Source organism: Prionailurus bengalensis, chromosome B1 (genome assembly GCF_016509475.1).
Source record: "Prionailurus bengalensis isolate Pbe53 chromosome B1, Fcat_Pben_1.1_paternal_pri, whole genome shotgun sequence".
NCBI classification, from domain to species: Eukaryota; Metazoa; Chordata; class Mammalia; order Carnivora; family Felidae; genus Prionailurus; species Prionailurus bengalensis.
The window spans coordinates 34,930,856-34,947,483 of record NC_057344.1 but is presented as its reverse complement, the minus strand read 5'-3'; the positions used below and the strand labels follow the sequence as shown (position 1 = coordinate 34,947,483).

Here is a 16,628-nt window from a genome sequence, read left to right as displayed (position 1 = left end):
CTGGACGGGAGAGGAGGGCTGCTGGGGAAAGAGCAGAGAGGTTAGAAGCACCTAGTTCTTCACGTGGGGATGCTCCCTCTGCCTCCTGGAAGCCCTGCTCCTCTTAAAGAGCTGACCTAGGTAGAGGCCTGCCTCCAAGGAACACTTCAGATCCTTCCTCCTCCCGGGCTCAGCTGGACACGACCTCGCCCCCGCCCGTGGCATTTTCTTTTACACCTCGCTGGTGAGGTGATGGGCCAGCAGTCGGGCTGCGTCTCCTCCTCGGGAAGTGACGGGAGCTTTCTGAGTCTCGCCTCCCTCATCATAAAAGGCAATAATAAAATCATTCTGGCGGGGTGGGCCAGGGGCTCAGGAAATGGTAAATGTTCTCAGTATTTCCCTTACATCTCATCACCTCTCTATTAGTACAGGTTTACCTTTGATTGAGGTTATTTCTAATTTCCCCCACTTGACGGGAGCTCCTGGGGAGCAGAAGCCATTACCATAAATGTTTGTGGAATTAACGAATTATCCATTCCAGGGCCCAGCCCAAACAACGAATGCTTATGAATCACTGACCTACTGGACTGGCCAGGAGAGGAGAGGTTTATGCAAGAGCCTACCATGCTTTAGACTCCGACTAACAACTGGTTGTGTCCTTCCAGCCGAACTTAGATACACCCTCGCCCAGTGTACAGCTGAGCATGCCCAGTGCTGCCTGTGGGCTCTTGGCTCGTTTTGTGGACCTGGGCTTCACTTGCATCCTGACTCCCAGCACTCACCTACTCCTGGTTCTGGACTGACCCCTGAATTGTTCCTTCTCACGATGGCTTCTCCACGTCCACCTTAGCCCTGCTCTTCCCCCACGTATAAACGCTGTCCCAGGTGGCCACAGGCCGGGGGAAGCAGGGTACTAGGGAGAAGCCCAACGTCTTGGAGTGATGTCACGGACTCTAGACCCAGAATCAACTTTGCCGGTGACAATCACACTTCTAAGAGCACGGTAGAATACAACAGGACATAGCATAGTGTTTTGCATGTTAGAGAGGTAAGCATCATTTCTGGAAACTTCTGTTTCGGCTTTATATGCATGGCATTTCTGCTTGGGGATTTCAGGCAAAAGGGTTTTAAAGCCACTGCTCTAGGGCTGCCACTGGCCACACTGAGCGCTTGGAATGTGGCCAGTCTGGACTGGAATGTGCTCCACGTATAAAACACACCCTAGATTTCAAAGACTTGGTACACGAAACGTACACTATCTCATTAACAGCATTCATTCTGATTACATGTTGAAATCATAATTTGGGGGATAGATTCGATTAAGGAAAATATATTATTGAAATTAATTTCACCTGTTTCTTTTTATTTGTTTTTACAAGGCTACTAGAAAATTCAAAATTACTTATGTGGCTCACGTTGTATTTGTATTGGACAGCTAAGGTCTAGAGTGTTAAAACTGCTTCACCAGGTGTTCATTCAGCTGACCCTACTTATGCAACTGGTACTCATTCATTCATTCATTCATTCACTCATTGATTCATTCATTCTTCATAAAATGAATATCCCAGGGCACTATAAGCTGGCAACACTTAGCACGAAGAACACAGGCCCTCCTCTCTTGCAGCACTTGGTCATGGAGGGAGGTGGTTGTGGAAACAGACAGCTGGAGCCCAGATATGTGCAGGGGGTCACAGAACACACAGCACAGTGCCTGACTCTGATCCATCCTGGTGAGAAGAGCAGGTCTCAGGGAACCCACAGGAGGCAGGAGCCAGATAAACCCTCGAATGTGAATCCAGTGAAGAATCTGAGGACCTGGAGTTTACTCAAGGTCACGGAGAAAGTAGGTAGCAGGCCCAGGACGAGGACTGAGATCGCCTGCCTCCCCATCCTTGCCTTTCATACCCTCACTCTGGGTGTGGTCACTTGGCCCACCAGCCAGAGCCAGAACGGAACTGAGCCTGTCTGCTCTGTGACTTGACACTGAATGTGGACTTTCCCCCTTCTGCCTAGCGGAGTTGATCTGCCCAGAGTGGCAGGAGATAATAAATCATCCAGTGGTTCTTTCCAGGACAGCACCGAAAATGCCAACTGTCTCTCTCTCCAGAGTTCTGCAGGTCCTTGGAAACCATTGGCTGCTCTGGGCAGGGAAATAACTAGGTCAACAGCCCACGCCCATGATAAATGGAATGCTTATGTCATCCAGTGCTTATTTATTCCTCAGGGTGAGTGGTCTTTGTACAGTAGGCCTTGGGGAAACACACACCGACACATCAGCCAATCAGTAAAACGGACTGTGGGAATATTCGAGATCCAAAGGAACTCCAAACAGCTCATCATGACCAGGGGAGGAGGAGGACTGTCGTGTGGTATAACTGAGGCTTCCAGATGGCACGATGCAAGGTTAGAGTCCAGCCTAGACCCCTAACCTTCAGGGCATGCCCAGGAAACTGCAGGGGATTGCAGAATGGGGGTAGAGAGGTGTTCCGAACGTGAGCAGGACTGGGCCAAGGTGGGCACACAGGGAGAAGCCCAAATATGAGCGAGCTAAAGACTTGGGTTTTAGATTTTCTCCACCACTAACTATGGGGAAGACTGCAAGCTTGTGCTCCAGCACCTGAGGCCTCGTCTGTTGGACCAGATGCACTGAGGTCCCCTTCAGCAGTGCCATCTATGATTCCGGGACTCTCTCTCCAGTCCACTGGGCTATTACTTCCTCCAATGTGACCGATGACCTCACCACATTCCTTTCTGTGGGGTGATGGCCTTACGTCCGGCAGTATGGAAACATCCTCTCCCCACAGGACAGGACGCCCCACCCTCCTTGCCAGAAAAGGAAGCTATCTGTCACGTTCTCATGCCATGTTTGCCTCGGTGCTCTCAACGGAACGACCAGCTCGAAAGCTTCTTACACTTTTGGTCTTGCTTAAATGAAAGATCTACTCAGGACACTTAATGAAAACCAGGCTCCTTCTCATTAACGTCGTGTGTCATCCAGAGACGGGCATCCTGTTCCCAGTTTCTGGTGGCGGGGAGAGAATGTTTGTGGGGCCGCACCAGAGTGGGAAAGAAAGATGACTTTTGGGACTCTTTTGTGTCTGGGGTGGTGCACAGCCTGAGGAATTCCGAGGTCCTGTCCTGGAGGAAGGCCTTGAGAATTCCAGCATTCTCGGTGGGACAGTGGGGAGCACAGGGTTAGGAGCCGGGAGACCCCCGCTAGAGTATTCACTGGCTGCTAATTTGTTGTCTCATCTTGGTTATTCACTCCCTTCTCTGGGCCTCAGCTTCCAAATTCATACAGTGGGGGACTCAGTGTTCCCTAAGGCCGTTCCAGCTCTGACTGCTGGGGGAGCGGCCAGGGATTCTCTAACAGAGCGGCAGCGGCGAGTGGGAGGGGGCACAGCAAGAAGACCCCGAAAGGCCCAAGGCCAGCGCCCCTGGGTTGGGCTCCCCGCGCCATGCTCTCGGTGAAGAGAGGCCACAGAACACCCCCCGCCGCCTGCCCCATTCCTTACCTTGCCCCAGCTGGGAGCCAGCGATGGCCTCTTTGGCACTCCCAAAGCCCAGCTCTCTGCAGACCACGCTGGCAGACACCAGGTCCCACTTGTCGTCACAGACGGTTCCCCATTCTCCGTTCTTGAGCACCTCCACTCGGCCCTCTCCGATGTTGGCACCACCTCTCAACCGCACCAGGGGTTGCTGAAGGGACACACGGTCCTGCTGAGTGCAAAAGCTGATGCCCACTCAGCAGGCTGTCACTGCCCGCTCCCCTCCCTCCCCAGCCCCCCCACCCCAAACAACAGGTGCCTCGGCGAGGAGCTGAAACGGGGCTGGATTTGTGCGTGTGCGTGTGCACGGGGCGGGAGGTGTGCACATGCCCCCTCTGCACGTTGGCTGTGCTGCAAACTTGCTTTGCGGTCCTTCCCTGGAGCTTTTGTCCTGGACTGTCGAGGAGCCCACTGGGACCCTCATCAGTTAGTCACCCCAACCCATGCTTGGCTCAGGGGCCTTACCACCAGTACCTCCCTGCACCCCCTCCCTCCAGAACCTCAAGCTTTAGAGCTACGGAGAGGACCTCCTGCCCCAGACTTGGCAGATTCCAGATGGATCATAATTCCACCCTGCTTCTGATAGAGCGCTACGGTCTAGCCCTGTGGGGGACTTCAGGGCACTGAACAGGTTACACTCCAACAATCCCGCTCTGCAGGTAGATGAGAAGCAGGAGGGGGGAGACAGGGAGCTATAGCATGGGCCTAACCAAGAAAGCCATGACTTAGAGGACAGACATTGTGCTGGCTAAGGCTGCCACGTGTCCAGGGGCTACGTTAGTGCCCGGCCACTGCTCCTGCTTCCCTGCCCCCGCGATTCTACTCCAATTCCAAATCAGCCCAACTCTTCAGAAGATGCGGCCCCACCAGGTACTCAGAGATGATGAGTGGCTATGGTTTAAATGCCCCCAAGTGCTCAGGGACAGCCTGGAAGCCCAATCACCTTACAGGGTTTATTTCATTGCACAAGAGTAAGACCCACCCTGCACCAGCGTTTTGATCCCACTGGATCACACTTTACCAGATGGGAGCTGGAGCACCTGACTCCATCTGCCCACACACGCTGGTCTGCATTAACTTCTGTGCCCATGTGTGGATGTGTGTGCATGTGCGTGCATGCCTGTGTGTGTGTGTGTGTGTGCACGCCTGAGCATGTGAGTGCTGGCGTGGGGGCTCAGAGGCTTCAAGGCTCTGAGTTCTCGCCGATGCTGATTTGATTCAACACAGAGGGGGTGGGGTGCCCTGCAGCCGTTCTATGTATGGTGGATCAGACCAGAGTCACTGCTCCCCTCCAGCCTACGTGGTCCTCAGACCACAACTTTTACCCACCCACCAAGGGCCCGGCCTGGCTGGAGGTGCTGTTTGTCAGCATTCATGTACGCCGGCCACCTTGAGGGCCGAGGCATCAGAAGGGAACCCGTGTCACCATCCTCCAGCTGAGGTTCCCACTCGGCCACACTGCTCTCCCCCACTGACTGCGCCTCGTGGCTGCCACGGCAGGACACCGTGCAGTGACAGCACTTGGATTTACAGGACGGCTCTGACCCTGCCACTAGGGGGAGAAGAAAAGAGGGACAGTGGTGCGTGCAAAACACCCACTGGCTTCAAGAACCTTTGTTCTAGCTTTAGAAAACAAACTCAAAACAACTGCTGGCTGCAGCCCGTTTGCTTTGTGGTCGAGCCGCGGCCTCTCCCCTCCCCCACCCCGTGCCCAAGCTGTCCAGCACAGGAAGCTGTGATTTCCACATTCTGGAGATGGCTCAGAGGGGCTGGTGGGTGGGAATAGAATATGCGAAGAGGAGAGGGAGGCGTAGGAAAGGTGGCTGATCATTTATTAGGGAGCAGACCATCCAAGACCAAGCTTAATGGAGGCAGAGGGCCAAATAACCCCGTGCCAGGCTGGCAGTGGCCACACAGTCAGCTGGCCCTGGAGGAAAGCAAGCAACCAAGGGAAAATGTGATGTAAGGCTCATTTGCTCTCTCTCTCTCTTTTTTTTTTTTTTTTTTAATTCATTTGGTATGAATTTGATTCCTTTGCTTTAAACCACACAGCGAGAGGAATTCCAAAACAGTAGGGTCTGGTATTCTGGATGACACATAAGGAAAGCGCCGTGGGCCAGGCTGAGGCTGTAGGAAGGATGTGGCGATCAAATCACGTGGCGGTGGGCTGGAAGGGGGGCAAGGGAGGGTGTGCGGGGGCTGCAGGGGGGCCTGCACCGTCCAGGTGCACCTCTGTCACCTGGCTGCACGTATGCGCCCTGCAGTAGGTCTGTCCTCTTTGGAGGCCCCTGTGGGGACCAAGGGGGCAGGGACGGCCGCCTGCTGGAAGAGTCGGGAAGGTACTCCAAATAGTTCCCATGCCCTTGGCTGGGCTCACAGCGTTCATTTCAGTCCTTTCTTTGAAGGCTTTTTCTTTTGTCCAAACACACCACCCCCAGCCTGGGAGGGGGCACCCAACGTGGTTTATTTCACTCCTGCCCCGGGTTCCCTTTTCCTTAGGATGAGCGCCATCACCCCCTTTCCAAGCAGGTCTTTAGATGTTGATGGGGAGGAGAGACTACAGAGGGCAGAGGGGAAAGGCGGGAGAGACAGGGAGAGGGAAGGAGACACAGCATGAGGCCGGCCCTCCCGCACCACCACCTGGTGCCCACACCATCTGCCCCCATCATGGCCTCTCTCCCTCCTCTTCCCCCTGACGTGGTCAGAGCTGACTTGGAACTCACCTCTGCCCAGGTGAGTGTCGAGGTTTTGTCTGGCTCAGGGAACCATTCCCTGATAAACGATCAGCCACCATTCCTACCCCTCCCTCTTCTCCTCCCTGTGCTATTCCCATCCACCAGCCCCATGTGAGCAGTTTCCAGAACATGCACATCACAGAGACCCTTGGATATAGGAAAAAGGAAGGGTAGGAAAAAGAAAAACGAATCTCCTCTTAATGATTTTCAGGGAAGAGAGAATAATGCACTTTCTCTTTTTCAGAGGCTGCGTCAAACCCGCCATGGTTGGGTCGGTTCACTTGTCCTAAGAAATCACACAGTGGAAACGGGGGTGCTATTTATGTGAGCAGACGTGCATCAACATGTCCGGAGCGCGCTCACATGCACGTGCACACAGAGGTGCTGCTGACTTACAAACATAGAACATGACCGATGGGTACAGGTGACACAGACATGGGAATGACAGGTTTTCATTTTCTGTCTTGGTGAAGGCTTTAAAAAATTTTTGTCCTTTCTCTTGCAGAACAAACCAAAATATGTTTGGAAACATTTGTGGCTGATTCCATGTGCTTTCGAGAATCATACTGACTTTCCAACAACTCTAGAACACTGTTCTCTGGGAACGGAGCAGGACCCCCCACCCCCGCCTTTTGTGTGGGGCCAGCAGACAGCACACAGAGCCTGTGACCGTGGGTAATGAGGTGCTCTCTCCTCCTTGGTGTGTGGCCTCCACAGAGGGGACTGTGATCTCAGAGTGGAGGAGCAATGGTGAAGGGCCAGATGTGGGTGCTGATGACTGGGGGCTGGGGCCCAGCTGCTTGTCACCCTCTAGAGGTGGCATCTGTTGGTGTGGCCAGTCCTGACAGGTGTCCCACTACATTCCTGCCCTGTAGGGGAGTGGTCTGAATCAGGGCTGGCTCTCCTCATTCCCTCCTGAGGGCCCCTGCTTGCTCCCTCAAATGCCACCCTCCACCCCAACCATGTGTCAAGTGGCCAGACCCCCCGCTGCACGCATCCTCACCTCTGGCTTGTAGGCTTTCCGGAATCTCGAGGGCCCGTCGGGGTTGAAGACCTGGCCAGGCACACAACTCACCACAGCTGGCAGCCCATTCTCACAGGTGACATTCTTCACGGGGTCTAGCAACACCTGAGGACCCAGCTTGCAGCTGGAGATGTGGGCCTCCGTGCCTGTGCAGTCCATGGAGAATGGCCAGTAGCGTTGCTTCTTCCGGGCGGCAAACATTCTGCAGAGGGTGAGAGGGGGCAGGTGACCAGGGCACCACGGCCACCACCCCTCATTCCTTCTATGATTGGGTGTCAGGCACCGGGCCAACCACGGTGCTAGCTTCTTGGAGTCTAGTAGTGGAACGGAATGTGCATGGTCCCTGCATCTAGAGCTCAGCCCCACTGAGTTGGCATCCACCCAATGAGCACCTCGGCCATGCGGGGCGCCATGCTGGGCACTGGGGAGCAGGACCTGGAAGGACAGACGTTGCTTCCTTCCCCCAGGCAGCTTATATTCTAGGAGAGAAGGGACTTAGCAGTGAGACAGCATTAAAGCCTATAAAAGGAAATGCAAAAAGGGATCTAAAATAGATAAGACCCCTGGTCCCAGGAAACCCACAGTCTCAGGCAAACCAGATGGTCCCTCACCCAAACCCTTCAGATAATTTCAACATGATTCATTGTTGCTCCTTGCCTGTGTCAATAGCAGAACAAGTTGAATGTTAAACTCTCTCCCAACGATCCTCAAGATTAAAGGGGTAAATCCAAATCCAATGAGAAGCAATGAGAACAGTCTTAAAGCAGCCCGTGGGCTGAATCAAAGTAAAATTTGCTTGGGAATTATAATGGTCATGAAACTCAGCCACAGACCTTACCAAATGTTCACCCAGGAGTCAGTGAGGCTGAGGCTATCTCCATAGCATAGCCTGTATTCCAGGGAACTCTTAACCTGTATTACATGTAAAGGATTCCTTTTTATGTATTTCTGGAAGGCAGCATAAGGATCGAGGCAAGTCACAGTGTTTTCTAAAACAATAACCAACCAATAAGTAATGAATGGGTTAGCAGAAAGGTTACCGTGCCTCAGTTTCCCCATCTCCAAATCAGAAGTAGCAACGGGATTTACTTTATATGATTGTTAGGAAAGGTAAATGAGCGAATGCTGGTGAGGCAATTAAAACAGTGCACAGGAAGGGCTTCATATGCGTTTGTAAAGTAAATAACAACTATATTAAAGGAGAAACAGAAAGGAGGGTTCCCTGTGGTTGCAATGATGACACACAATTTCAATGAGGAGCAGGGTTTGAGCGAGGCTTTGAATAAGGGTGGGATTTACAGAGGAGGAGGGCAGGGAGGACCGTCCTCTCACGCCGGCCCAGCTCTCTGGGGTCTGTGTGCTTGTCCCTGCTTGGCAGAACCTGCGAGATGCCAGAGAGAGCCAGACCGCATCGTTGCCAGTTGCCCAATGCAAGGGCCTCCCAGGGCAGGCTGGCCCAGGATGGGGCAGAAATGGGGCCCTGTTTCTGCTGGGTTAGCAGGCCTGGAAGTTTCTGTCTCAGAGTGAATGGGATGTGAACATAGAGAAAGGTAAAACCCTACAGACACCACCAATATTTTCTTGCTTTAAAAAAAATTTTTTTTAAGTTTATTTATTTTTGAGAGAGAGACAGAGCACGATCTGGGGAGGGGCAGAGAGAGAGAGGGAGACACAGAAACTGAAGCAGGCTCCAGGCTCTGAGCTGTCACCCAAGCACCCCAAACCAGAATCTTTTCCTAACTAAAAATTTCAAATGGTAACAACTCTGGTGTCCCTGTGGGCACCATGACACAGAATCTTTGAAAAAAGGACTATCCTGGAAAATTCAGGAGGTGTGCTCAACATCGCTGCATAGCCTAGAGTGGAGAACTACACAGGAGGACTGTTAGTAATTCCGAGAAAAACTGCCCCTCCCCACTTCCTGGATACAAGGCCCTGCACTCGGAAACAACCTCCGGCTTGTTCCCCCCACCATCACTTCGGACTGGAGAACACATTTGGGGGCGGTGGACAGCTTGTTCCTCATGACCCACCCCCCAACATTGGGCGAGAGAACACACTCGGGGGCTATCAGCTGCACAAGGGCTGGCCAGACCCCACTGGCTTGGAACCTCTTTCTGCTTCCAGCTTTCAGTGAACACTGCCCTCGCCCACGAACAGATGTACTGAGTTCTTAATATAGACTGAAGCACCATAGCAAACACATAACTGCTCCTGCCTTTCCCAGACAGCCCTGCTTCCCTCTTACATCAGCTCACGGGAATGCACCGTGGCCCTCCACAGGCCTCCACGATGCCGGCAGCGTCCCCCCACCATGATTCACCAGGGCCAGACCCAGGGGGTGCAGATATGAGGCGCTGGTGGATGATGGGTGGACAGCCTGCTCCAGGCCTGGTGACTGGAGGGCAACTGAAATGAGATGCAGCTTTGGGCCAAGGAAGAAGCCTGCTTGAGAAAGAGGTGTCTAGCCTATGGCAGGGTAGTGGGACGAATGCTCAGCTGGGCCGATGCAGTTACAAATGAAAAGTCCTGAAAAGGCTCAGGTCTGGGAATGGGTTGAGGGGCATGACTCTCTGTTTATATGATTAGATTTTTGTTCTCTTGACCTAGATTTTCTATTCATAAAGAATTTGGGGGGCGCCTGGGCGGCTCAGTTGGTTGAGCATCCAACTTCAGCTCAGGTCGTGATCTCACGGTTCATGAGTTCGAGGCCCGCATCGGGTGCTGTGCTATCAGTGCGGAGCCTGCCTTGGATCCTCTGTCCCCCTCTCCATACCTCCCCTGCTCGTGCTCTCTCTCAAAAGTAAATAAAACATTAAAAATGAAAAGTTCTACTGGCTCTTCCCCAGCCAAGGGAGAAGCCAGATTTTGTTGGGCTTCTGCCAGCTACTGTGTCTATTCCAATGATGAATTCCAGAATTAGGGAAACAACCACAGGATGGGTTCAGGGACCCACTGGGCCCACCGTGAGATGGGCCCAGGCTAAAACCCCATTGATCACCTGACCCACTTAAGGCCCTACTCTCACTGGAGGGCCATGGTGATCTTTGAGTCTCCCAGAATCAGTGTCATTTCAGAGCCTGTGTCCAGTCGTGCCCAAAAGTTCTGATTATTTCATCTTCCCCAGTGCACAGCTATCTTGGTGAAAGGCCATCAGTCCCTTTGGGGAAGCTTGGGAAATTGATTAATGGTGTAAATTTTTGGCAGTGTACTGGGTGGGGTCCTTCCTCAAGGGGACCCAGCCTGCCCTTTACTCAAAGGGTTCTAGGTCTGTAAGCTGGCTCAAGTCTGGGAATTGATCGAGGGGCATGACGCTCTGTTTACATGATTAGATTTTTGTTCTCTTGACCTAGATTTTCTGTTCATAAAGAATTTGGGGGGCGCCTGGGTGGCTCAGTCGGTTAAGCGTCCAGCTCTTGATTGTGGCTCAGGTCATGATCTCACAGATGGTGAGGTTGAGCCACGCGTCGGGCTCTGCACTAACAGAGTCTGCTGCCTGCTTGGGATTCTCTCTACCCCCCCCCCCCCCCGCCCCTCTCTTGCTCTCTCTCTCTCCCTCTTTCTCTCTCAAAATAAATAAACTTAAAAAAAAAAAAGAATGAGTAAGAACTTAGTAGACCTCCTATCCATTTTGCTTCTGGGAACATCATGATCAACCAGGCCATGCCCTGGCTGTGCAGGAGTCAAACTGTTCCGATTACTGCTCTGATTCTGCTTGTCTTTCGGGAACCACGCCCACCTGGCCTTGGGAGGCTTGAGTGCTGTTGCCCTGGGATCCAGTCACCACCTCCTGCTTTTGGGATGAGGGATGGCTTACAGAGAAGAGCTACTGGGGAGCTCTTAAGAACGCCAGGGTTTCCTTCATAAATTTATTCCTCATTCACGAGGAAAGTGCGTCTTCCAGACCCTCCCAGGCTGGGTGAGGTCTCAGATGACAAATCCACTCCAACATCCAGTCTTCAGCCTTGGAATCCCGTCCTTTACATGAAGCCAAGGAGATCGGGCATTTGCATGTCACTCCCGGTGGGGCCACATTTTGGTCCCCGTGTCAGCCAACCAACCAAATCACAATAGCTCTTCCTAACGCCTGAGATGCGACATTAGACGCAGAATCTCTGCTTAGTTAGCTCACATCAATAAACCGGTGTCAACCTCGGGATCCTGCTTGAAGAAAAAAAATGACCACAATATGCCCCTGGCCCCAAGGAAGGGGCCCTGAAGCTTCGGCATCATTAGCATCAAGGAGCATCCATGGCTCCCCAGGGCACAGCAGAATGTAGCTCACGGAAAAGCAGCCCCTGGTGGGGAAGCTGACTCCACTCACGGCGACCCTGTGGGGGTGAGGCCTCCGAGTAGCCACCGGATATGCCAGTTAGCAGAGTTAAGGGTGGAGAGGCCTCGGGCATTGCCCTGGTGAACGTCTAAGGCTGCAGGGCCCCTTTGGACCTGGTGGATACCAGGAGATACCCACCCTAGACAGAATCACTTTGAAAATGCTTCCTTCTTAAGGGTGAAAGCCCTCTCTGGGAGGCAGTTGGGGGGGGGGGGGGCGGCTGTCAACGACACCAGCGACAGGCTGTGGGAAGGGCGAAAGGGAGTTGGGGAAAGATGCTACTGGAAGTCACAGATTCGGGGACACTCAGTCCCCAGGCCCCTGCTGTCCGTAGCCTCTGAGCACGGCTCCCAGACACCCTGGCCCCAGGCCAGCCCTGCGTCACCTCCCAGACTCAACAGCCAGCCCGTGGCAGGGGCCTGTGCCCTGTAGCCAGGTGGAGCAGAGCTGGGGCTGAGGTAGCAGCAGTGTGGAGGACACAACTGGACTCCCCCACAGGCTCTGCAGGTGGGTTCTGTGACCTCTGAGTCCCCCGCCCTTCAGGCCTGTGTCTCTTTCCATGCAGACTAAGGGCTTGGACTGAGTGAGGGCTGAAGCCATGCCCTGGGAGTCCCAGCTCATCACTTCCTCCAGCCGGCTGCCATCACAGCCCCTAACAGCACCACTGAGGCAGAAGCTTCCCAGTGTGCTCTTCTCTTTTGGGGCCTGTCAGCTGAGTCTAACATAAAACAACCCTAGGTTGTTTTAGCGCCCATCCTCCCGCTCCCCCATAGCATCTCCAGCTAGAGGTCAGGAGTCGGAGCTGGTTTTCAGCAGCGTCGTTTAATTATCTCCCAACTTGGCCAAGAACACCATCCACCACCTTGGGATGGCACCTTGGGTGCCTCCCAGCCCTCGGAGCCTTTTCCTGTCCCCGTTTGAAAAGAAAGCACAGCCACAGACACGGGAGTGGGAGGAGCAAGGAGAGGGTTTCCAACCCAGCCCATGAGAGGATCACCCGGGGTGCAGCTGCCAAAACAGATCCGAGACCCCTCCTCGAAAGCAGGAAGAGGATGCAGGACTGCCCGCAGTTGGGGAGATGGCTTTCAAATGCCATCTGAACAAGGCACGTTCTGCCTGGTCTTGAGCTGGTGGCAGCCCTCCCCTTCCTAGGACTGGGCTCAGACCTGCCACTAGGCTGGGGGCTCTGGTGGGGCCAGCCAGGGGAGGGGTTTGCTTTTCTTGGCTCACTTGGGTCGGAAAAGCTGAGAAGGTGTCCCCAGGGAAGGAGCCGGCCAGCTGGCGGGAGTTGTCCAAAGACTCCGAGGGCTGAGACCACGCCACCTCCCAGCTGCCCTGTGCAACCAGGAAGGTCTGGGCCATGTCTGGGATAGCTGGGGGAGGGAATGGCCACTAAGATCACCCCCAGGGGTGTTGTGAGCCTGCCCTGACGCCAGCACTCACCCCTGTGGTGGACTGGGGGCTCTAACCAAAGGCGGCCACGCCAAACCCAAGGAGGGATGCAGCCTGAACTGACCCAAGGATCTGGAGGACGAGCTGGGCTTGGAGCCCGGTCTCCTGACTCCGAAGTTCCCTGTCCTTGGTTTGAAAGGAAAGACGTGGTGTTGTGAGCCTACACTCTCTCCAGGAGTGTAGACCCTGGAGCTGGAGGCCTGTGTTTGGATCCTGGTTCTACAATTTCTCTCTGACTTCTTTGCCTCAACTCTGAAGCAGACTCCTACTTCCTAGTGCTGTGAGAACTTGATGACAAGGGGCAGAGCCTGGCACGGGGTAGGCATTCAGAAACAGACTGTCATTATCATTAATAAGAGGAGATAAGAAGATCCTGCTACCAACCGAGGTCTCCCAGCGGCCAGCTTGTCACAGGGCCCAACCCCTTCACTGGATTCCCCTCGGATCCCCCATCTACCCCCTGGCCCCCTGGGACGTGCCAACTTTGGAAACCATAACAGGTGAGGTTTAACTGGGATTGGTGTAACTGAATCGAATCCAACCGTTTTTCAATTTCCTGACAGTTGCGGAAAGTTCCAGATTTCTCAGAATAATCTTTCGCTGAGGAAAAGTAACCATTTCTTAAGTTGGCACTGCCCTTGCCCCGTCCGGCCGGGGTATTATTGTCCTTGCTCAGGCCCTGGGGTCACTGAGCTGGCTGTCTGCACTGAGAGGTGGGATTTTTGTGGGCTGCAGCATCTTGCCCTTTGCCTCTGCCCTAACCCTTCCCTCGCCCTACTTTCATCATTCATTTGGGGGTCTGTCTCCCACAGGAGCGGGAGTTCCTCAAGGGCAGGCTTGCTGGAGGGACACTGGCGGCCCCCGCCATGACATAGGGCGGGAGGACTTTTCCTATGCTGGGGGTGCTTGGTAAGAGCTGACTCTTAACCCGGCAGGGCAAGGGCCCGGGAAGCCCAGGCTGGAGCAGTTCCCTTACTTGTACACTTTGGTGTTGTACGTCTTCTCCCCAGGGAAGCCAAACATGCCGCAGACCACGCGGGAATTCTTGGCTGTCCAGTGCTTGTCGCATATCTGCTTCCACGTCTTGCCGTCCTTCACCTCCACGTAGCCCTCTGTCACGGGGGTGCGCCTGCGGTAGGTGCCCAGGATGGCTCGGATCCGGATGTCCTCCACCTGGATGTTCAGGTTCTGGGAAGAAGGAGGCACAGACGGAGGGGGGTTACCTGCCGGGTCTGCCCCAGAGAGGTGACTGTACCAGCCTGCCTCTGCCCTCAGGCCCTGCACATCGGGGGGCGGAGCGGTGCTCGGGAGCAGGTGGAGGGGAGCCCCAGGACCCCGGCGGCTTCTCCCACCTGCTACAAAGAGCCTAGAGAGCACTGCGCCCCAGCCCTCTCCTGGGGGTTCTCAGAATAAGTGAAGAGAAAATGTGTTTTTTGAATTTTCCGGTTCTATATTAAAAATAATTTGGATTTTGTATTTTACTCCAAAGCGTGTCTGTGCGCACATGCGTGTCGGTTTTGTGTGTGTGTGTATCTCCCCATTAATCTTTCAGTAAAACTGAAGCGTGTCAGGCAGATGAGCCTCAGCCTTCCTGAGGCTGGTGGTGCCATCTTGCACACTACCTCGTCCCCTGGGGGTCGGCCTTCCTCAGTGAGAAAGTCCCAGGAGAGAAGGGGGCTGGCGTGGAGAGAAGAGGGGAAGGAGAAGCTAGGTGCAGGGCCCCAGGCCTGCCCAACAGGGAGGTAGGGACGGACACAACCACCGGGCTATGGAAGGAAAGATTCCAAATGAGTTGAGGCCCTCCGAAAGCCCACTCCTTGCCTCCATTTCCACCCCCACCCCCATCCATCTTTCTGTGGAAGTGATGAAAGAGGCAGGACCCCGACAGGAGGAAGTGGAAAAGGCTGGGCATGGGGGGCTCCTGCTTCACTGCACTGCGGGCTCTCCTCCCCACACCCTAACACTGAGTGGCAATGACCCTGCCCCAAGCCTACCCCAGAGGTCCAGGAATTTGGTTGAAGGACAGAGGGCCTCGAGAGGCCAAACTGGATGAGAGAAATGGGGGGCTACCTGGAGTTAGTGATACCTGTGCTCACCCAATCTTCCCCCAAACACTAGGGGAGCTCCCTCCCTAAATCTCTCAGTTCCAGCCCCTCCTCTCTCTGCCCCTGCCCAATGGCACCACCACTGGCTCTTGCAAGGCTCCCTGAGTCCCTGTCTCCATCTCCCTCTTCTATCTGCCACAGGGTAGCCACCAGAGCTCCTAAAACACAGCGATCTTGTCCCTTAACTATATAGTAATGCCTGATTAACTTAGTGAGGTGCCCACGGCCGGTCACGACTGATTCCACCTATGCCTCCAGCCTCCTCACTGTCCCCAGCCCCAAATCCATACTCAGATATGATGAACTGCAACATAACAGTAACAGACTCGTGTGTGAGCCCCACAAGGAGCGTTTTAGGTACATTCTCTTACTTAATCCTCAAACAATAGAATTAAGTGCTCTACAACTCTCACTATCTTGTTTATCTGATGAGAAAACTGAGTCCACTGATCTCCCAAGAAGCACCTAGGGGCAGGGAGTGCAGTGTGGGGAGCTCCCTGAGCTGGGCCAGCGGGGGAGAGGGGTGGGGCTGGGCAGGGGTGCTGGGAGGGAGGATCCTGGCAACCTGAGTGCCCGAGCCCCTGTCCAGTCAGGATGCAAATGAACCATGAGGTTGAACAGAACCATTATTTGGGTGCCCGGGGATTCATGTCTCCTCGCCCTGGCTGCAGAGTGCACAGCCAGGCCCTGTTTCTGCAGTCCAGCAAGGCAGTGGAAAGTATGTGGGCCGGGAGCGATGGCATTTGGCCCTAGTTCCTTTCCATGCAGAGAGGAAGGAAAGCGCCAGGGGCAGGATTATGTTTGCCAGCTTGGATCCTGGATCCTTTACAGCCTCCATTCAGGCCACAGGACCTGTGCCACCAAGACACGTGGACAGGGGCAAGCCAAGAAAGGGCCTGAGCTCTGGACCAGCCTGTGGGTCAGCCCCCTCCTGCCCCTTTCCCCTTCTGGAGGCAGGGCTGAATTCCAGTGTGTAATGCGTAATGCCCAGAAGGAAAGTTACCATTGTGGCACCGGCCCTGTGACGCTACGGGGTGGCAGGCTGGGCCTGACTTCACTAAATTCACAGATCCTTCCCTCCCCACTCCCCCCTTGCCATGGGGCAGCAATGCAAGCTCACTAAGGGGAGAAGTCCAATGTGACCCTAGGCATCCAAGCTCCAACCGTGGGACAGGGGACGCAGCAGACCCACATGCCCTCGTCTTGATGCAGGCTGGCATGTCTTCTGCAGAAGTATGACAGCTGTGGGAGGGAGGGGGCAGGTGGACTCAGGATGTGGGAAACGAGGCTTGGAGAAGAGAAAGTGCTAGAGCGAGGTGTCCTGGTCCTTGTCTTTGTCCTTATTCTTCCAACAACTCAGTGTGTGTGTGTGTGTACATGTGTGTGTGTGTGCGCACACGTGTGCACACGCGTGTGGAGTGTGCGTGCACACGCGCGCGTGTGTGTGTGGAG

The 16,628-nt window shown here is 54.3% G+C and overlaps 1 protein-coding gene across 1 annotated transcript in view; it reads right to left on the bottom strand.

Moving 5' to 3' along the window:
* LOXL2 (lysyl oxidase like 2) overlaps positions 1 to 16,628 on the bottom strand; it is a 94,013-nt gene that overhangs the window by 29,120 nt on the left and 48,265 nt on the right. The window contains exons 4-6 of the mRNA XM_043561575.1: positions 14,048 to 14,259; positions 7,266 to 7,488; positions 3,495 to 3,678 (exon numbers count right to left, since the gene is read on the bottom strand). Of these exons, the coding sequence (XP_043417510.1) occupies positions 3,495 to 3,678; positions 7,266 to 7,488; positions 14,048 to 14,259 (619 nt within the window). The remainder of the gene's footprint in view (positions 1 to 3,494; positions 3,679 to 7,265; positions 7,489 to 14,047; positions 14,260 to 16,628) is intronic.